The 22819-nt window shown below is 39.6% G+C and overlaps 1 protein-coding gene across 9 annotated transcripts in view; it reads right to left on the bottom strand.

The window, feature by feature from the left end:
* The window catches only part of PHF14 (PHD finger protein 14), a 130767-nt gene that overhangs the window by 28604 nt on the left and 79344 nt on the right, over window positions 1-22819 (bottom strand). For 3 of the 9 annotated variants that reach the window (XM_080974637.1, XM_080974633.1, XM_080974628.1), the window contains 2 exons: window positions 19537-19569; window positions 3636-3749 (listed from right to left, as the gene is read on the bottom strand). The exons of 1 other annotated variant lie outside the window; for it this stretch is intronic. In XM_080974637.1, the coding sequence (XP_080830763.1) occupies window positions 3636-3749; window positions 19537-19569 (147 nt within the window). Of the gene's footprint in view, window positions 1-3635; window positions 3750-13735; window positions 13811-16088; window positions 16119-19536; window positions 19570-20678; window positions 20736-22819 lie in introns of those variants that run through there. 5 more of the 9 variants (XM_080974632.1, XM_080974635.1, XM_080974631.1 and 2 more) reach the window with 5 other exon arrangements.

Below are 22819 nucleotides of genomic sequence, written 5' to 3'. Positions count from 1 at the left end.
TGGCCCCCCACAAGGTCTGAGGGACAGTGGATCGGCCCCCTGCTGAAAAAGTTTGCTGACCCCTGTAATATAGCTTGAACTATGTGCATAATTTATTCATTTTATACCAGGTTTTGCATCTATAAAGAAACCCAGTGTGGTATGGAATGCTCTACTGATTGCCAGACTGGTTTATGCTCACCATTGGAAACGTTAAGATATATATTTGAAACTAGAATGGCTGGAAAAATCATGGGATTCTCTTTAATTGATTAAACTGTAAATCTCCAGATGCATTTAAAACTTTTAATGAAATATAGAACCCAGTAGAGGTGTTTTTTAATATAAAGAACACCTCACAATAATTTCTTAATTATCTGTCTATGTATTTCTAATAATATAACCAAATCAGTAATTTTTGATATAACTGTAAAAACTACTCTGAAAATTTATTATTCCAAGAATGAAACCTTCATCTGGTTGTAAATATTAAGATTATACCAGCAAGAATGAGTCTTTCTGTAAAAAAAATAAAATGACTTAAATCAAGTCTTACTGACTAGTGATTTAAATCAAGTCTTACTGACTAGTGATTTAAATTGTGATTTAAATCGATTTGATTTAAATCAAATCCACCCTGATGGTACCTAGTACAGAAGGGGTTGGGAAACCTGTAGACCTACAGATTTAGAACTCCCATCAACCTCAGTTAGCACTGCCAATAGCCAGGGATAATGGGAGTTGTGGTCCAGCAACATCTGAAGTGCCTCTGGTTCCCCAGCCCTGTGCTACCAACTGAATTAGAGAAAATGACCACCAGAAGTCGTATCTGGAGGCTGCAGCCCAAATCAGAAAATGCTCCAAGAAAACAAAAAATGACCACCCATAAGCTAATTATAACCATTGGCAAACCCTAAATAAAGGAATCTTACAGTAGCCATCAAAAACACTTTGCTCCAAAGCAACAATTATTATACTAGAACTGTAGAAGGCATCATGCAGAATTCACTGTATTATTTTGAAAACCTTTGTAAGTGTAGGACACACTAATTTGCAATATACCAATATTTGCACATTTCCCATCTTGAATGTTTTATGGCTTCTTTATTCACAGTAGAATCTATTTGAACCATTTTAATCAACATCTCAGGTCCTTGCAGTAGCCCAAAGTTTGAGGCCAGTCAAAGAAGAAATTGCAGTATGAATTTAAGCAGTCTAATGACTGCAATATGTAAAAGAAGTAAAAAAATAATGTTTGGTGTCTTCAATTTTTTTAAAAAAAATCTATTAATGCAAGTTCTGGTTTCTGCTGTAAATATCACCAAGGCAAAGGAGGCTTAACAAATACTGATTGTTAAGGAACAAATGTGACAAGTGGTAAAAAATTAAAATAAATTAATTAAACAGCTGCCATCTATACATACAGATTAAAAAATATTTGCCCATATCTGCAATAATGCAACCAAATGTTTCCACCTCTTTCAAAGGCTAATATAAGAGATAAAATGTCTCAAAGGAAATATGCCAAACCTTGTGCAGAAGGAGGTACGCTTAAGCCCAGTTGATTTCAACGGATTGAGGCATGCTTCATTCAGCACAGGACTGGGCTATAAGCTGCTTGCGGAGTGCGTAACATCATTATTAGCAATAGTAGTTTATTTATATGCTACTTTCCCATAACTGTGCTAACTTAGGAAGATGACATATCATCACCCATTAAAAAGCATAATCCGTTATTGCTGTGAAGAGGTTGCAGTGCCACAAGCACGGAATGCCTATTAGACCAGGAACAGAGTCAAAAATATACTTTGATACTTTCCCATTAGATTAGCCTTCATGTTTTGCACAGATCTTGTATATGAAAGTTGCATGCAGAAAGCCAAAATAACAGCATATGCATACCAGTTTTCCACAATGTAGTCATTTTCTGTTTCACAATGCAGCTATGCAGATTATGAAATAGTATATACTATTGTGAAATAGAAGATTAAATTCTATGGGTTGGTTGAATCCAGGGATATGCACACCAAAAGTTCCAAGCAGAAGTTGCTTTCTCTACCCATTTATTTTGTTAACTGGACAATAGGGTAGAATAGACTAAGCTGGGGCATATGATCACTGGAAGGGGTAAAGATTTTATCTGTGCATTTGGCAACGGGTGTTTAGTTGCATTGCTCTTTTTAACATTAATTTGCACACAGAAAACACCACACGCATTTAAAATAGTTTTCTGCCTTGAAAAATAACCTGTTGAATCCATCCAATATTGCAGCTTTAACGGCTACAACTATAACTAAGCACAAAGAATGAAGGCCAACAGTGTAAAGGCCTGTTTTCCAGTCCCTCAAAGGTAAGAATCTTAAGTGAGGAACTTTTCAATTATAGTCCTGGAGAGAAACAAGGAAATGTAAGGAAGCCAAACCACAAGCCTAAAGGATGATAGGCAGCAATTGCCAATTCCAGCTTTCCATGTACAAGGAACTCCAACATCAGACAGAGCTAGAATGAGGAGGATGATACAACCTCTAGCGAAGGGAGAGAACAGGACAGGACAGTAACTGCATTTGAGTGGCTTCAGGGTTGTTGTTGTTGTTTAATAGCTCCAAACACTTAACAGTAGTAGAAAGAGGTTAAGGATGGAGTAGAAAGGTCAGTTCCTATTCAGTTCTATCCAGACAAGCTTGAGTGTAGGTGAGACGGCTTGCACACAAAAGTCCCTGTGCGCAACCCAAACCCTCACTTCCAACAGAGACCTATCCAGTTAATCCACTCCAGTTTATAAAACCAAAGTTTAATAGTTGGCCACTAAAATGTATAGATTTACGGATACCTTCCACCAGCATCCAAATAGTCCTCGCAGGAAACTTCTCAAATGATTCAAAAATACTTTTGTGACTGAGCTGCAGATCTGTTCCTGTCAACCTCTCATCCCCCCACAGACAAGCAGAAATGGGAGTCCCCAGAAAGCAAGGGTTTAGGAGTGCAACTAGAGTTATTTAATGTTGCTCTTCCTTCTTCCCAAGACTCTACTTACTCAACAATTCCTTTGGTGCTCAATTTGTTTTAGCACATTTACTTGCGCATTTTAGCCCTAAATCTATAGATTGAAGTTTCATTATTTCAGTGAATTCTTTTATTATACTTTGAAAGCTAAGAGTTTGGCTAAGTGAGAAGATTATAGCAGCCAGAAGTCATTGCCAAGCTTACCTTTCATCAGAATTCTGAAATCTATGTGGATAGATTTACTAAGTAAAATCCTCTGAGCTAGCTTTTTCATGACATGTAATTCCATCTCCAAAAACTGGTCTACTCAAGCAACATTATATGAGTGAACCTATGTGACTACTGTGGACATCAGAAATTGATTTTACATGCTATCAAGTATTGGAAAATTGGATACCTGAGGAGAAGAGAAAGAGCAGAAAGAACAGCCTTCCTAAATGGTAGAATTCACCCAATTTTACTTCAGCACATGAACTTGTTTTATAGGTGGATAGTCACTTTATGGGAAGCCTGACACGTGGTTTAGTTTCACTGCTTTCTTGAAACAGAATCAAACCAATACAAAAATAAATAATGAATGAATAAGAATAGGAGAAAACCTCTTAAGAGTCCAATAGTCAGTTCATTAACAGAATAGACACGGAATGTCCTACCTCTTCTGGATATGTCTGTGCCACGGATACCAGCTGTTCAGAGCTACTTCTTGAGGTGGAGGGTACAACATTAGTTGAGGCCTCTGATACCACCTCATTTGACGGCTCGGAGTCCTGAGTGCAACAGAGACAAATAGACTCCTCAGTAGTGTGCTGAGGTGACTGAAGGTATGGACACAACGAATCTCTATATTTTGAAAATATATTCTAAGCTTCATTTTCCCCCTTTCTGTTAAACTGAAACCATTTAGCCACTGTTTAATCAAAGCATTATGCATGAAACATGGGAATTCTGCATCCCACCCCATGGTATAAGGAACATGAATACAGTATGTATAGTTAGAATATAGTTATTAGGTATTTTCCCTCTGAACCTCAAATACATAGTTCAACAAGTAACTTCAAGGAAGTACTGAACAAACATGGTGTTTAAATGTTGCATATTACTTTAATGATACTAAGAAGAATCCATTCCCCCAATTGTTCTAGAGTTTCTGAGTGAAACCTGAATTGGCCATAGAAATAAAACTTGATAGGAACTCAAGCTGTACTTGTGTCTAACACTCCATGTTAAGACTGAAGGCACAAGGGGAAAAAACTGGACTGAAGGGAACTTTACTACTATACCAATTTATTGCTACAGGATCCATGATTGTAAAGGAATTGGAAACCTCTGAGATTTACTGCTCAAAAGTATAATATAACTTCTAGTTACCATTATAAGACTTTTAATGGCCTCCTGATAGTTTCTGCATTTATTAATGACCTGAATTTCTTCATGCAAAGTTTGCAATACCAGTATATTCTACTAGAAACAGGATCTTCAGAAAGAAGCGCCCTGTAAGAAATGTACAAGACTTCAACACTTTAGAGTTTTATATGAAGTCCCCCAGCCCCTTAAATGGAAGCAGAGTGAAATGTAGGAATTATCTGGGTGAGAGAATGCTAGTAGGATGCTCTTGCAGCTCACTGGTTGCTATAGACATCCAGCTGCAGTGTGCATAAGAAAAATGTGAGTTTTAACAGTTCTGCTTCCTCGGTGGACTTCAAATCTGGAACAAAAATATTAATCTGCGACAAGGCGGTTGTTTGTTGCGCTGGTCCTTTCAAAGTTTTTGATGCCATTACAAAGAATGCAAGCTATGCACATGTGATTAATCACTTTACTTCCATGCAGTCATTCATTAGAAAGAAATCAAGTGATGCATTGCTGAGCTTTCCCCCTTCCCATAAAGAATCAACTCTGAAAATAAAAGGCAGTTTTTAATGACAGTGCTGTTCAATCAACTGTTTTCGACTGAACTGTGACACACATAAACTAGGCTTCAAATGAAAGTGAAGCAGAATGATCCACACACATAAGAAGATCCAGCTGCCTGTGGATCTGCAGTTACAGATATCTGTTTCTTGCTAACACCAACACTGTCAGAAACACTTTCTCGTTCCACACGTCTTGTCAGCTATTGGAAAATGTAGGATTATCCAATTAATCCTTTGCATTTCTTTCCCAACCACATCTTAGGATGCTAATTTTGTCTGCACAGAGCCAATGTAGCAAATCTCATTCATGGAACATACATACATTTATACATGGAATACAACTATACCACCAGCATTCATGCTTGTTTGTATGGATTTCGTACATGCTTGGGAGCTAAGGCAGGGGGAGCATCAACAACCCCACTAACTTCCTTTCAGCCAATGGAGCTAAACCAGCATTACTAAAAGTATAGGACAATTTTATAAACATAAATATATAGCTTTAGTACCATACAAATACTTTCATTTGCATCATTCCATGGCAAAACTCTCACTTGTATATGGAAATATCCCTTACATAATTATTCAATCTATTTGTTTTGTTGCTTAAACAACGTAATGTTACATTTTATTCAAGAGAGAGTCATATTTTCTGAGCAGCATACTGAAGACTGTATATCTGCTACCGTGTATCTTGTTAATAGAAGATATTGCTGTTACAGGATAAGAGTTTTAACCTTTCAAGAAAAAATTGTGGGTTGTATCCAGAGTGCTATGCAGATGTTCCAAGGATTTGTTAGCACAGTGGAACATTCTACCCTTCTCTATCCCCTGTATGACCCCTACAGATGTTCTCCTAATCCTCCAGAGCAGATCTGAGAAGGGCATGAGGCACACGCGGAGAGAAGTTCTGTTGTGCAAGTGCAAATCCTTGCACTAATGGAACAAGTGCACTGCACACCCCTCTACATCTCAGGAACAACACAGAATAATGTAGAAAATATTTCGGGGGAAATTGGTCTATCAGTTCAATGCTGTTTACTCTGACTGGTAGCAGATTTTTCAGACTGGAGTCTTTCTCAGCCCTTCCTGGAGAGTTGAGGTACTAAAAAGACCATTTGCATACAATTTATTTGCTCTACCACTGTCCTGCGGCCTTTACTCACAAGTAAATTGGATCTCAACTTAGCGTCCCCTATTTGAGTTCAGGCTACCACTTTTGAGTTCCTATAGCCTCTCTTCTCCTGCGTCTAACAACCTCTGCAGGCCTTGTTTCCAGTGCAGACCTGCATTCCTTGCACGCCACCCAGTAAGGAACAAGGCACACAAAAAACAAGTGGAATACAGCTATGTAAATTTATTCTTGGTGATTATGCCACACAGAATATTGTTAACTCTATGGATTACTTTTATGGCCTGCAAAACGTTAGCTAGCTAGAAACCCTATAACTAGCAACTTTTTAAGAGTGTCAAATGCCTACACTGGTGGCTGCTAACCAAAAGTAAGTGGGAGATTCTGTGCGCATGCAAAAATGCTCCCCCACCTCACCCAAGATTTCGGGTTTGCTACCTTTCCCCTTCTGGCTGCACCCCCATATATCATTGAATTTCACTACACAGCTTCCTTGGAGCTTCAGAAGCTACTTTTCTAGAAGGGACAGGAATGCAATGGAAAAAGGGAATAGAAAAGCCTCCATGCAAGTTGATCGAATGAATTCTCAAATACATATCACAGAGAAGTGCTGATGACAACAAATGTGAAATTAATCCTGAATGGTCTGCAGGCGGAAAATAAAATCTGGATGTATGAAGTGCTATGTAATATTAAACTGTGAAGCTCTCAAAGTAACTGCATCTGGAAAAAAAGAGTAATAGCATGCTACAATACTCCTTTCACCTCTATTCAGGTCACAGTAAAAAAGGTAAAGGACCCCTGGACGGTTAAGTCCAGTGAAAGGTGACTATGGCGTTGTGGCGCTCCTCTCACTTTCAGGCTGAGGGAGCCAGCATTTGTCCACAAACAGCTTTCCAGGTCATGTGGTCAGCATGACTAAGCTGCTTCTGGCACAATGGAACACAGTGATGGAAACCGGAGTGCACAGAAACACCATTTACCTTCCCACCACAGCAGTACCTATTTATCTACTTGCACTGGGATGCTTTTGAACTGCTAGGTTGGTGGGAGCTGGGAAAGGGCAACGGGACTCATAGCAAGAAAACTTAGTGAGTAGGCTCTGAGGGGTCCATTATAAGACAATACAAGTCAGCCCAAACCTAAGGATGGATGATAACACTGAAGTTATTTGTTTGTTCGTTTCGGTGGGTCATTTTATTGAATATCAAGTCAACACTATTACATAACAAAGAGTCACTACATTGTGACCAATATATAGACATTCATAGTCACCACCACCCACCAACCAACCCATATAAAGGTCCCACAAACACACAAAGGGACACAAATCGTAAGGAGCAGAAAATGGGGGAGTGGCAGGAGACATTGCCTGGTGTATCTCTAAGTGTGCTAGCCCTCCACCATTTCTAATGACTATGACAATAAGAAAGCACTAAACTTTTGTCAGTTTTGATGGTGCAATCATGATTCTTCAAGGAATAATGTATATGTACACCACAAGTATAGGTCTTACAAACAGAAAAACAATACATATAAAATAAACGTTATGAAATTTCCAATTACTGTTTACATTCATATTTGTACATAGCACAAAAACATACTTTTTTTTAAAAAAAAATGATGCTTCTGAAAAAAGGAAATTTCTCTCTCTGCAACATGATACATTTGAATATATTATGTTAACTCTTATCAGTTTTCATACATCATCCTTTACCCTGGATACGGCTGAAAATTACGCAAGCCATAAATTAGCTTTAAACAAGCTTTGAATCAGGCTTGAGCTAGTTTTCAAATTAAAAAGCCGTCAGTATATTACAAGGTGCTGTCATTTTATTACCGCAATCAATTCAGTGTGGCCTGAGGTAGAAGGAAAATGGATGCTGTCTTCATTTGCAAAGGGTTTATCTCCTGCACCAGGCTCTGAACTACTTGACTGCAGTAATGAATTGGGAACCAAAGTTACTAACAAAGACTTTTAAAAACAGCAAAGCTGAAGACAGTAGTTCGTTTTTAGAATCACATAATGGAAAAAAGTCCTTTCTTAAAAGAAATGGCATGAAACCATTTCTTATAAAGTGGAAGGATAATGGAAAAAGAGCTACCACTTTTTTTTAGCACTAGTTATCTCAGTTTAAAATATTCTAAAAGTTCATTTTACAGCCTACTCTATTGCTCCCAGTTCCTGACATAATTTCTGAAGGACATTCATGAGAATCCTTTTCTACTGTATACTATTACAAAATTGTTCAGATGAATATAAGGAAGCACTGGTCTATTTGGATTTCCTTATATTAAGATATGTGGAACAAAAAAGAAGCAGTTAGTACTAAAATTTGTAAACCGCTTTGAGATCCCCCACCCCCCTTAATATCAAATGGTATAATTTTTTTGTGGAAAAAGTTTTTTTACTAGATTGACAGAGGCTTCAGGTTTTGGAAGAAATGATCAGCAGGTACATAAATGCTTTACGTTTATACTTTTTGTAGTTCCACAGTAATGTCCAAAGAGGAAACTGACTGAAAGAGATATGCAAGTTCATCATTGCATTACCTCTGGGAAAGTTGCACTATTGCCTTAAAAGGGCAAGTCTCCAGATATCTGCTAGACACTCAGTGTTCAAACGTGTTGATCATGTGAAGCTAATCAATTTTTCAACTATCAATGTATGATTGATTTCAAGGAAAGGTCTATTACTTTGCATGCAAAAGGTCACAGGTTTAATCCTTGGTATCTCTAGGTAGGGCTGTGAAAAACTCCTCTCTGAAACTGTGAAAAACTGCTGCCATCTCTGTAGACCAGGCATGGCCAAACTTGACCCTCCAACTGTTTTGGGACTACAACTCCCATCATCCCTCGCTAACAGGACCAGTGGCCCCCGGGCCGGATCTAGTCCCTGCTGAGGCTATTGTTGCACAACCGAGGTGGTGGGCTGAAATCCTGGCCAAAGCCTTTGATGCAATTAATTCTACGGGGCTTATCCCTAGGTCATGGAAGGAGGCCGTGATCGTGCCAGTCCATAAAAAGGGTCCCCCTGCTGACCCGGAGAACTATCGGAACATCAGCCTTTTGTCTATCATCGGGAAAATCTATGCAAAATTTTTGCTGTCTAAGCTGTCCCATTGGGCAAACGACTCAAATTTGATTGGCCACGAGCAAGCGGGCTTTAGGAACAATTATTCGACCACTGACCATATGGTAATCATGTATCATCTTGCCAGAAAATATTCTGCCCCGAGTCGGGGGCGCCTATGTGTCGCTTTCATAGACCTAAAGGCCGCCTTCGACAGTATCCCAAGAAACTGTCTATGGAAGAAATTAGAGAGATGGGGCATAGATAGAAGGCTGTTATGGCTTATAACCCAATTACACCATGGGTCGTCGGCTAGAGTGAGACTCACACCGGCGGGAAACCTATCCAACGAGGTCCCAATAAATAGAGGTGTGCGCCAAGGCTGCATTTTGGCCCCACTCCTCTTCAACTTGTTTATTAGCGATATGAAGCTCTTTCTGAATGAGTCTCAAGCCAACATTCATGCCCCCCGCCTAGCTGATTTTCGCTGCCCTCTGCTCCTATATGCCGACGATGCAGCGATCCTTTCCTACTCTAGAGTCGGTTTATGCAGAGCTCTAAAGATTTTTGCGGCTTATTGCAAACTCAACCATCTGACAATTAATCATGGGAAATCTAAAGTCCTGGTCTTTACCAGGTCTCGGAAAACTTACAGCTGGAAGTTGGATGGAGTCCAATTAGAACAGGTTTTCAAATTTAAATACCTGGGAGTCTTTTTTCACTACAACCTAAGCTGGAAGCCACAGATACAGTATTTACTAAACAAAGGGAAAACAATACTTTATACTCTACTCCAATTTTTTGCGGCCGACGGAGCCTCCCACATCCCTTCTGCATTGAAGGTGTACCATGCAAAAGTGGTTTCCACCCTCTGTTATGCTGCCCCGCTCTGGGCCCCAGGGTCCAATTTAACATCGTTGGGGACATTGCAGAATCAGTTTCTCCGTCGCCTCCTGAAACTCCCCATGTGTGTGAGCAACGCAGCCATACGTCTGGAGTTAAGGATTGCATCATTGGAGACTGTCATCTGGAAGCGAGTCTTTGGTTATTGGCTGTCCAGCTGGCATAGGCTTCCCGACCATTACCTTTTTCAGTGCCTCTGGCGGGACGACTTTGTCAATCCGTGGGTAGGAAAAATCCATGCCAAACTTCTGAGCATCGGAATTTCCCCAGCGGACTCCTTAAAGATGAACTTACGCTCAGCCAAAAGACTTATTGAGCAAAGATTAGCAGACATTGAAAATCAACACAACCTCGCCGGGGGTGGGGGTGTCTGCTCCCCCAGGTATCACGGAATAACCCCTCCACTTGGCCTTCCATCATACATGTCATCTCTTTCATCTGTACCACACCGACTTGCATTTATTCGTGCAAGGTTCAATGTCCTTCCATCGAACCTGCTGAGCCACAGATTTTCCAAGGGTTTGGTGTCTCCGCTATGCGTGTGTGACGGGAAAACTGTTGATTCTCTCCCACATATAATGCTCAACTGTCCCCTACATAGCATAGCCAGGACTAAATTCCTGGGTCCTGCTTTACTGCGCTTGGTTGGCAGGCCTGCTGAGTCACATGCCGCACTACTTTTGCAGGATACAGATCCTTCTGTAACTCTGCAGGTGGCGAGATTCCTGAATGCGGTTATCTCACACACAAAAACCACCAAAAACAACAACATCAAAAACTAATCGGACAGTTTTGAAGAGAGTGGATGTCGGATCTCGTCTTCAGTTTTCCTTTTTCTGGGATCCGTCCCTTGGAGCTCTCCGGGCCCCAAGCTGTTATCTGGCTCTGCTCAATGTCCCACCCCTGCATCATGGTGTTCACCTTCTGGTGCCGAATATATCGGTCTTTATGCCTCTGTGCTTTTATGTTTGTACATACTTTATGGGCTAATAGCCGTAAATAAATAAATAAATAAATAAATAAATAAATAGATGATGGGAATTGTAGTCCCAAAACATCTGGAGGGCTGAGTTTGGCCATGCCTGCTGTAGACCATACTGTGATTGATGAACCAATGGCAGCAAGCTATATTCCTCCACACATCTGAGTAAGTACACTTACTGTAGGTTTGGCTTTAGCCTACTATGGATAGTACAATTATTATTATTATTATTATTATTAATTATTATTATTATTCCTTTATACATTCATAACCATACACCACAAGGTTTTTGAGACAAATATATACCTGTATATATCCAGTATACCTGAAGGAGCGTCTCCACCCCCATCATTCTGCCCGGATGCAGTGGTCCAGCGCCGAGGGCCTTCTGGTGGTTCCCTCACTGTAAGAAGTAAAGCTACAGGGAACCAGGCAGAGGGCCTTCTCGGTAGTGGCGCCCGCCCTGTGGAATGCCCTCCCATCAGATGTCAAAGAGATAAACAACTACCTGACATTTAGAAGATATCTGAAGGCAGCCCTGTTCAGGGAAGTTTTTAATGTGTGATATTTTAATGTATTTTTAATCTTTGTTGGAAGCAGCCAGATGGGCAGGGTACAAATAAATTATGATGATGATGATGATGATGATGATTATTATTATTATTATTATACTACAAAGGCATACAAAATACATACAACAAAAAGTCAAACTAACTAAGAATAGTCATACATAAATATCTAGAAAGTTAAAACTTACAAGCCTTCACATGACTACAGTATGACCCACCATTAAAAACAAACTAGCAAACAGCAAGAAGCAGACAAGAAAACATCCACAATTAAATGCCTGGGGGTAAAGAAAAATCATGATCTGGTGCCAGAAAGAGGGCTTACTTCATTGGGGAAAGTATTCTGTAATGGGCTACTGAAAATGGTCCTCTGTCCTGCAGCCACCCTCTGTATTTCTACTGGAAGAAGTGCTCTGAAGAGAGCCTTGATAAAGACCTAATGACCTGCATATGCAAGCAAATTTGAAGCCACAGATCTCCGATTTGTTGTGGATGCTTCTTCAAGCCACAAATAAGGAGTTTTGTATGGGCCTGCACCTGAGGTATGATAAATTGTCATGTGGCAATGACGTAGTATAAGTAGACATTGCAACCATATAGTAAACAGATATGCCAAAGTTGTGCAACTGTCTGTAGGACTTCAGTTCACCCTTTTCAGCCACTGCTCGCATGCCAGCACTTGTCACTCAATTTATTGTTGCACATTTTGACTATGCCTCATTAAGAAGAAAAGAGTACTACTGTCCTGCTGTAAATTGATCTCTTCTCCACACCGGGTAACAGCTTTATTATTACTCTGGTTGTCACATTTATTTACGGTATTAAGAATAAAAACAAGCATTGGAAGTAAATGATCTTTCTGTGGAAAGGTCTTCCAAAACGTGTTACTTACACCCTTCTTTCTATGCTTATTTAGAAACAGGTTTGTCCTATAAGGTTGAAAAATACCAGGTGTGAGACAAGACAAAGCAGTCGTCCTATAAAATTGATTTAATGCAAGCTAGCTGAATGTTCCAATGCCATTTAGTTGTAAACTGCTAATACAGATCCTTTTATTAATACAGTGGAAGCCTAGCACAAAGAATATTTTATTACATCTAAGTCAGCAGCATTAAAATTGGGCCTGTTTATTAAAAAAGGAATGAAGAACCCAGCTACCACAGTTTAAGGGGCAAAATTAATCAGCAACCTTTTGCTGAGCTCACAGGAACTGAAAGGTCAAAACTAGTGCGGCTTCAAAAGCTCAGAAATTCTTCACTCTTTGTAAATTACAGGCACTGAAAATTATGCGGAGTGCTACTCTGCTAAAGTCACTGGAAATGCTTTAAGATGGGCTCTGCCCACAGTTGTATCCATGCTACGTAGGTTATATCTATGAAATGAATCTGAGAACTCAGACCTTTCTTTTTTATTATGTGTCTCTCTACTGATTAGCACAATCTTAAATACATTTCCACTTAAGCTGTTGGATGAATTTTGTATTCCAGACAAAAAAACTAAAGTGTGTTTGCAAAAATAGCCCTATGATAGTGGTCCAGACCTAGGATAACGCAACACTTCAACAACATTGTGCATTGTTCTGCATCCTTGTATGGAACCTTATTGGGAGAAAATATAGGCAACCACTCACTTGACCCACTGAATATTCACATAAAAATCTTCCTGAGAAAAGGGAAAGGAATGTCTTAAGTTCTTCTTAAGCTAGAGTTTGAGATGGTCCCATGCTGTAGTTGCCCATTCATATAGAACCAAGAAACATCAACATGTTTAGGGGTGACTAAGCTACATAGGACTAAACTTGAGATGACTTATCTTCATCTACCCACAATTCTACGATTTCCCATATGCCAGTTTCCCCTGCTTTTCTATCACTAAGATCATCTCTGCCAGTTGTCTCTGCCATCTATTACTATTTTCCATTTTTAACTTGGTGCCATGCTGCTATGTGCTCTAATTTTCCTAACACACATCATCCTAATCTCTAAATGAAACTCCTGACCTCATCTGCAGTAACCTTATACATTGTTCCAATACCTTTTCTCATCTATTGTGATATGCCCATTACTGCACTCTGAAGGCTTTATTCTTTATTCCTACTTTTTCTGCTTGCCTTACTAACCTGTGATTTTGTGGACCTTCTCTCATCACATTTTTCTGCTTTGACATTGCTTGCTGCATAAAACATCTTTAATGTTTCTATAGTACTTCTTCAAATATGTGGGTTTTCTCATTTGTGTATGGATACTGCTGTTTGGGCTATAAAAAGATAAATTTCCTCTTAGCAGATTCTATTATTATTATTATTATTAATTATTTGCTTAAGTTAAACCACTACTTCCATGCCCTTTCCACCATTTTAAAATGGTACTGCACATTTGCAGAGGGCACAGTACATAAAGCAGACTAATATATATTTCTGGGCAACCCATAATCAAGGAGGCCTCTAATATTTACCATCTGAAGTCCATTTCAGACTTATTGAATCCTGAGGTGCCAATCCTAATTACTAAAATGCAAGCTGGCCAAATTTGCATATGCTCCACTTATGCTAAAGTATTTTAGATGCATTTAGCAGAATTATATATATTTTAATGAATGCAGTTTGCAGACATCTTGCTGAAGTACTTGTTACTTCAATCTGCTAATCAAGTTAAATTTTAAGGAAGTAGCTGCTCAGCTAGTAACTTCTGGTAGCTAAATATGACAAAGCTTCTGCAGCTATTTGGTGCATATAAACTTTTCAAGGCAGAGGATGCAAAATATGCAAGACTCTCCAAACATACCCAAAGGAGTTTTCAAACCACTGAACCACATAATCACTTTCATCCTTTACCAAAGATATGTTTAGTGAAAAGCTAGAGATAAATTTAATTGCTGCCAGAATTTAACAATGCAAGTGCGTCTTCAGGATTTAGAGAAGATATTTTTTAAAGTCAGCTACAACAATCACAAAAAATTGTGCACTCTCTAGGGAGAGTTAATTATAATGCACTTAGAATTATATTCACTTGTTAACTATTTGTGCAAGCAATTTTAAGAAGTAACTTTTAACTGGAAGAACGGTATAAGTAGAGTAATTGAGGTTCTCTTCCCTTCTACACCAATAGGAACAATCCAGAAATCCCCTGCTATCTTTTGCAAAGAAGATGTAAATGCTATTTAGTCTATTTTTATTTTCAAGTGCAACACTTAACCTTCTCTAGTACTACCTAATCTTATACAGTCAAACTACATTTTTAGTGCTATGTGAAAATGTTTCTTAATAAAAATAAAATTCATTGTAATCTCCCCTCACTCTCAAATAAGAATTGAAGCTTTATACAACATTCACCATCTGCTGTTAACAACTGAAATGTCTTTGCTTTGTTTAATCTGTTGGTTATATTATATATTATTGGTTACCTGCTTTTAAAAACTGGTAGACAGCTGTATCTTTATGATCAGGCTTCACTGTGCACATTCAGAAAAGCAGACTATAAATGACTATTATTACTACTTGAGTTACAAATATTGGTGTCTCTTTATCCTTCTGTATTCAACCCTTGAATAATTTTGAATTAGTAGCAGGGCTATCTTACCCATAGGCGCTAGGGGTGTGGGGCACCCGGGCACCGGGCTCTCGGGGGTGCCAGGCCGAGTCTGGAGCCTGAGAGTTGACTCTTGGGAAGAGCCCGCCCGTCGGCCGAAGCACTGTGGCAGGCTCTTCTGCTGCGGGTGGCTCTGTGCTGCAAGTTCGGGAGTGACCGAGCCAGCGAGGCGCTGAGGCGGCCGGCCAGCTCCGCACTCCTGTGTGCCTGGGACAGGGCAACCTGGGGGGGGGGGGCACCAGGCAGATCTTCGCACCCCAGTGTTGCATATGCTTAAGACAGCCCTGATTAGTAGGCAGACATCAGAAGTTACCAATCTGATCCCTGGAATGAGGAGATACCAACTCAACACAAAAGTTTTTAATGTAAACTATGTTGTGGTGTGGATACCAAGGTGTTGTGGACTCTGAAGAAGCACGAACTCAGGGCAAAAAGGAGAAACGAGCTAAGAGGAAGGCACATTCAGCGAACCTCACTATGATCAACTCCTGCCCGTAAACCTATCTCCCCACTGTGGAAGGACGTGTGGATCCAGAACTGGCCTCCACAGTCACTTACGGACTCACTGTTCATGGAAGACAATATTACTCGTCTACGAATGATCGCCAAAAGAAGAAAAAAGAAAGAAGTCTTATCTGCTGCAATCTCCTACTAAACTGTTAAGTACGATAAAAAACAGTTTCATGTAAAAAATGATAGAGGAATAGGAAATAGCTGTTAGGCACTATGTAGTACACAAAGACGACAGCCAATGGTAAAAATGATTATGAGATGGTATGATAAAAGAATCTTGCTTTCAAATCCAATTTGTTGCTACTTTCAGACTTCTTGCCAGAGGTTACAGCTGCATGGATCAGTGTTCTTCCTGCTGGGATTGTCACAAGAGATATCACTATAATGGCTCATCTCCCACACCAAGGAATTCCTCACAGATGATCTCCATCCAGACCCTTCGTTTACACTCAATCATCCTGCCGCTGTTTTAAATACCAAACAAAAGGCAGTGAATCACCATCACTAGTGCATGCTAAATGTCTTTAAAAAGAAAACAAATACATCCAAATTTCCACACTGATGCATTTAAAAATGTCGTCCAAAAAATGCACACAACTGCATTTTTTAAATAAAAAATTCATTATAATGAGGTCTTTGAAACATTTTAATATATCATCTTCCAAGGCTTGTTGGATAATTGCTCGATTTTTCAAGGGCTAAACTTTTGGAAAACCTTAGCATCATATATATTCATCTACCACTATTTTTTTTTTGGGGGGGGGGAGGGAATAGTTCCTTTCTGGAAAACTCTATTTGAAATTGCCATTTGTGATCTCCATAGTAAATACAAAGTTTTGTAGCCATTTAACAGTTTATGAGGAAGGTTCTAAGTAAAAGAGCCATATCTATTTTTCCAATAGTCATTCTATTAAAGTTAATATGGGCTCTTGCAATTAAGTAAATAATAACCAAACTTTGCAATCACAGGTTGCTAATAGGAAGTAGTAATGGTGAACTAAAATTTGTTGGCAAATTTGCTTATAATTCTATTGTCAGCATGAGACCTTAATTATTAGTACACTCATTTAAAAGCATGTAGTCTAAAGAATCTTACAAGCAAGTAAATTAGATTAAAGAAGTGAATCTAAATGCATGTTTTAGCTATCAAACTTGATAAATGAAAAGGCTGTAAAGGTGTAGCTGCTCTGGAAAAATTGGCTTCCCTAACTATGGGACCAAAGCAAAGGAGGGCTGTTGGCCACATATTGTGCATATCACATGAGAAGGAAGCCATAAAATAAAATGAAAATTTAAATAAGATTAGAAATAATCTAGAAATGGATCTCCAACTAGAGGCACTGTGACAAAATCTGGCTTCCTGCGCCATTTCTCTCTCCCTGCCACACCTGTGTTTCTAAATTATGCAGGTGGTGGCATTTGCTACAAAGGGCACTCGATCCTTCATTGCTCAAAGTGGGAATGAGTGTCTGCTGACAGTCAAAACAGCTGTTTCCATTTGTAATTTTCTACATGCCCAGCAAAACAGGATGTGAGAAAAGGGCTGGCTTCAGATTTTAGGGAGTCCTGGAAAAGTGCCCTTTTGTGGGCCCTCTTTTACGACAGCGGGTCCCAGAGCACTTATCTTGTAAAGGTAAAGGGACCCCTGACCATTAGGTCCAGTCGTGACCGACTCTGGGGTTGCGGCACTCATCTCACTTTACTGGCCGAGCAAGCTTCCGGGTCATGTGGCCAGCATGACTAAGCCGCTTCTGGTGAACCAGAGCAGCGCACGGAAACGCCGTTTACCTTCCCGCCGGAGCGGTATCTAATTGCACTTTGAGGTGCTTTCGAACTGCTAGGTTGGCAGCAGGGACCAAGCAACGGGAGCTCACCCTATTGCGGGGATTCAAACCGCCGACCTTCTGATTGGCAAGTCCTAGGCTCTGTAGTTGGCAGCTATACCTCTGATTTAGCTTTCTCTGGGGCATTGTGGAAAATTAAAATAATAGCCCAAGGGGGGCTTCGATTTTTCCTGCTACAGGAGACACAGGATAAAGATGTTACAAACACACCCACCCACATGCCTCTAAGTATATACAGAAGTTGAGAATCAACAGAGAACATGCATGACAACTCTCCAGATATTTAAAGATCATTTAAAGTCATTATCATGACTACCTGTAATCTTCTACCGAGCTCTTTCAATTCCTCCCCCCCCCCCCCATATAGGACTTGCCAGGCCCATCACCATCCTGGATGCCCTTCTCGAAACACACATCAGTTTGTCACTGCTCTTGTTCACATGCGGCACCCAGAACCGGGCACAATATTCCAGATGCAGCTTAACCAGAGTTGAATAGACAGGAACTATTACTTCCACTGGATGCCATCTAAGATTTCATTTGCTTTTAAAGCAGCTGCATCACACTGCAGAGAATCACATTACTAGGGGAGGAGAGGAGGCAGAACTTTGACATTTTTCACCAGAGAGCTGCTGGGAACTATGGTATTATGTATTTGGAACGCTTTGATATTCTAGTAGCTGTTTGACTTTGGTTAAATGAATTCTCCAATATGAGGATCCATTTCTATTATGATGATAGTTTAGAACTGCCAGCTCTTCTTCGAGGAAAAGGACACGACTGACCTTTGGATACAGTCTGACACCATAGTAGGATGTCAGACCCTCAGAAGTTTGCACGTGAATTTTTACAATGTTAACATTCCATGTCTCTGGAAAGGGACCCTGGTCCAAAAACTTACTGGTGTTTAGGTCAAAATTACGTGTGAAGATCTTCACAAGAGCACTCACTAAACGTGTGTGTGGGTATACATTCAAAGCATCATTACTGCACAGAACTTAGGTTAAGGCCAAGTTAGACAGTGCATAACTAAAGCTGAGTGAACACTTGGAAGATTGGCAGTTTAGCAGTTATTCTATTTCAAATGTTTGCTCATTAGCACAAACCCATAGCTGGACATGGACAATACTGTGCTTCAGCTGGGTCTACTCTATGTGATCCAATTTCTCCCTCCAGGTACAAGGTGCTAGGCTCCGGTTGGTTTTGTCTGACTCTTCGGAGTACATGGCATGGGGAATCACAATTCCTAGGTAGAGTTCCCCCCACCAGGTAAAGTTGATGAAATATGATTAATGGTAAACAAGGCCGTGCAAATGGTCATGTGTCTCAGTGAAGGCATTTTCATAAGTTAATTCCCCGAGTAACACATGCTCTACAGAAATGAAGGCATGCAGCTTTGGGATGTAGGGGATTATGATCTGATTGAAAACCTGAAGCTTAGCCTGTTAATGAATTTCAGTTCCTTATGGTGGTATGTCAAAGCAAAAGGATGCAGCCATATTTGATGCACATGTATGGTAAATCACCCATGAGCCTTGGGGTGGGGTGGGGGGCGAGGGAAGTCTGCCTGAAATGTTTAGGAAACTTTGCAAAGACCAACAGCATCTTGCAAGCAAAGGGGCTTCAGCCACAAATCTCAGGATTTGCTTATGTGTAGCAGACACAGACGTGTGCTCACCCTTGCCCTACAATAGCTCCTCCTATTTTATTCCTTGAAGCAAGCTCCTTTTCATTTCATGGCGCGGGCTTCTTTGTACTGCAAAATATAACTGACTGTGCCAGTAATAAAAGATATACCTGGCTTCATCTCCACTCAATGTAATCTCTCCTGGTTCTGCACTGCACTGTACTGCATGCACAATTATCTTAAGGATATGTGCTCTTATATACATATGATACCATAATGCAAAATCATTAGCATTATTTCAAAAGCTGGTTTTAAGTATTCATGCTAAAGTAAATGTATGTATCTTTTCCAGCAACCACTATCATTTGAAGTGCATAACAGAGATCTGATTTTACATGTTTTAACAGTTACCTGATACTTGTGTTTCATTCCATCCACTTCACCCTATATTTAACACATAAGGCATTTTGCAGTTAGTAGAAATGAAAAGCACAGTGCAAGATCCAGTTAAGCACTTTTAAGCTGCATTGGTTTCAATGGGAGAAAGGTAAGCACACACTTTGTTAACTATGAGCAAAATATCAAGATTCCAAGACTGTGGAAGACTACAGGAAAGAAACAGGAAGAGAATGAATGCTTCATCCTAATATGTCATAGCAAAGGTTACTATTTACTCACAAAAAAGAAAGATTATCAGCTGATGTGAGAAAGTAGTGTCCACCAAAGAAGTGTATCTTTTTTCTTTTTTGCCAAAAACCAAACACAGAATAAAAGATAGGCGTAACTGCTGAAAACAAACAACAACATGCCAGGTTGGCGTGTATGAAGATGGTAACAGAGCCTCTTCATGATCAATTGCAGGAGTATATGGCAAGGGGAGAATAAAAGTATTTCTGTCAAAGAGATGTCTGTATTGGCTCTGGAAGCAGCAAGTCTGCTTTTTTATTTTGGAGGTTATTGCAGTCCAAGGGCTTGAATACGCATGTTCCCTTATTAGGAATCAGAGCTGAAACTGACTGTGGAATATGAGACCAAGCTGGACACAATGCTGTCTTATAGGCCTTCTGTTCATTCAGGTATATCATCAAGCCAGCCATATTTATTAAGTGAGCTAGAAAGAGTTGTCCTCTCAAATGCCTCTATCAATTGGACTACAGTAATTTGTTAAAATTCTACCACTGTGCACCTACAGAGTAAAATGGGTCCAGTTAATCCCAAGGGATGAGGCAAGTGTGTTCTTTATTCCCTGTATATTTTGCTCAGATGCTCCAGCCTTTTAGTAGATGCTCTTTTCAGGACCTACATATCTGAAGTCTTAAGGCTAAGGGGAAAGAGCTTTGCAAACAGCACACTGGTTACTCAGTCAGATCCAAAGTGAACAGATATAGAGTAACTAAACGAAAATTTTGACTTCTTTGAGGTACCTCATTAATGAAGAAACACCAGAAACCACTGGGACTAGAACTAATGAACATTGGTTTTTTTAAAAAAAGTGGCTGTTTTGGTGGAAGCAAGGTTAAACTAAGTCCCTACATTCCTAGGACTACTCCCATCAGCGCCTGGAGACAACTTTTGCCTTGTAGATCCTGGACACATAGAAATCATGTAATCTGGGGATACAAGTTTTTAAATATTAAGTGTCCTTTGTCAATGGTCAGGAATGATGGGAGTTGTAGTCCAGCAACATCTGGAGGACATGTTTCCTATCCCTGTGCTAGGAGTTCATTAAGAAAGCTGTCTTGGTTATAAAGGTGTTATGTTGCCAATAAGGATTACTAGTTTGAATGGCCCATGGCACCAAAAGTTCCATGTGCAACACATTATGGCTGGATATTATATTGAAACTGACCCATATACCAATTCCAAGGCATCTGGCTGTCACCACAAAGCTCTTTGTACAGCAGAGAGACAACAGAGGAAACAAGTGCGGTGACTGTAGTACTCCCTTATCTGCCCACCATACAAACAGCCAAGACACAATTATGCCATCCACGGAACTCGCATGTCTTGGATCTTAAGACATGTGGGTAGTGAACACATCCTGTTCCCTACCTCTGCATCATCTCCATTTCTTTTTTAATGTGAAAACTGAATAATCAATACAGATCAGAAAGAACTTGCACCTCTCTGTTTCTACTTTATTCTAACAGAATTTAATAAAATCAGTAATACAAAAACTACTGATGTCCAATTATATAAATCCATACAATTATTAGTATTCAATTTTTTAGCTCTTTTATAAAATCTGTACTGGATAGCATCAATTCTGGATAGCATCATCTATTTAGTCTGACTAAAACTAAAATGTGTGCAATACAGCCTGTGCTTTTAAAAACTTTCCACATCTCACAGTTGTCTATCAAGTTAAGTTCTTAGATTTGAAATACACTGGAACAAATTCCAGAAAACCAAGAATGCCTAACTTCTTCTAACACAAATATTCTAAGAACAAAGGATACATAAAATATTTAATCTTTACCCACTTATAATAGAGGGCCAATTAAATGTATTCTAACAATGTAGTGAAATAATCAATGCTGTATGTAAACTGCACTAAATAGCAAGAAAAGCCCTTTATAATTTGCTTTATAATTTCAAATATGAATGCAAAACAATGTTAATTTTGACTGAAAAGTCATATATTTCTAGCCCCTTAAGTATAATTTCCCACCTTCTGGCAGGGCCCAGTTTTGTGCCCAATGGAAGAAGGGAGATAACTGGAGCAATGTGCCCTTTAGCAGCCCAAATGTGGGCTAGGTGTTTGGCCATGGGGACTGCAACAATTCTGATAAGGATCTATAATGTACTCTCTGCAAGACCCATCAAAATATTACTTTCCTCCTAAAAACTGTATGCCTTAATTTTTCAATGGGTTTTCAGTTAGTGCTCCATGAAGTTGCTTAGCTGTAATAGATTATTTTTGAACGATGCCCACGCATAGTTACACATACAGGCAGCTAGTCGGAGAGGCGAATTAACGGCAAATTATTAAAACAGTCAAAAATACATGAATATTCTCTCTTACTCTAGCTTGCTGACAGATACATGCACAAGTGGAGCCTTTCCTTTAGTACTTAACACTGTGTTAGAAGTTTTCTGTGAAGTGGCTGGCTTACCTCAGAGTAACTCCACTGAACACAGTAGAACTTATTTCCAAGACGGCTCTGCCATTTATATACACGTCTGACAACAAATGCTTGAGAAAGTAAATGAACTGGCTCTTAAAAGTGAAGCAAATATATCATCTACTCAGTATCATGAGAACACTGAAAGTTAGCAGCTCTGTAAAAACCAAGTATTCGTTTTTTGAAAGAAAGGGAGGGGAAGTTATAGAAATGTATATATTCTGGGGGTTTTTCCTTTCTTTTTTAAAACACATTTTCTCCAACTTTGTTGAGATGAGAAAGCTTGTCAGACCTTTGTGGTAAGTATCACCCATTCCATAAAAGTGACGCTATTACTAGCAGAAAAGATGCTGCCCTCGTGCCCTCAAGCAAAGTCACTGTCATTATTTGACAGCTGGGGTAATATGGGAATATGTTATGCTGGTGGGGAAATAACTTGACAAGATTGCAGGAGAGCTGCATGGCATATTATGAACAAAAGTACGCCCTCTATATCGGTGAAAAATATAAACATTTAACAACGTTTACCGCCTCTAAATAAAAAGCATCTGTCCTTATCTAAAAAATCA

This window comes from Podarcis pityusensis, assembly GCF_964106645.2.
Source record: "Podarcis pityusensis genome assembly, chromosome: 12".
Taxonomy (NCBI): Eukaryota; Metazoa; Chordata; class Lepidosauria; order Squamata; family Lacertidae; genus Podarcis; species Podarcis pityusensis.
Note: the sequence above shows the minus strand (reverse complement) of the source record. Positions and strands in the feature narration are given on the sequence as shown.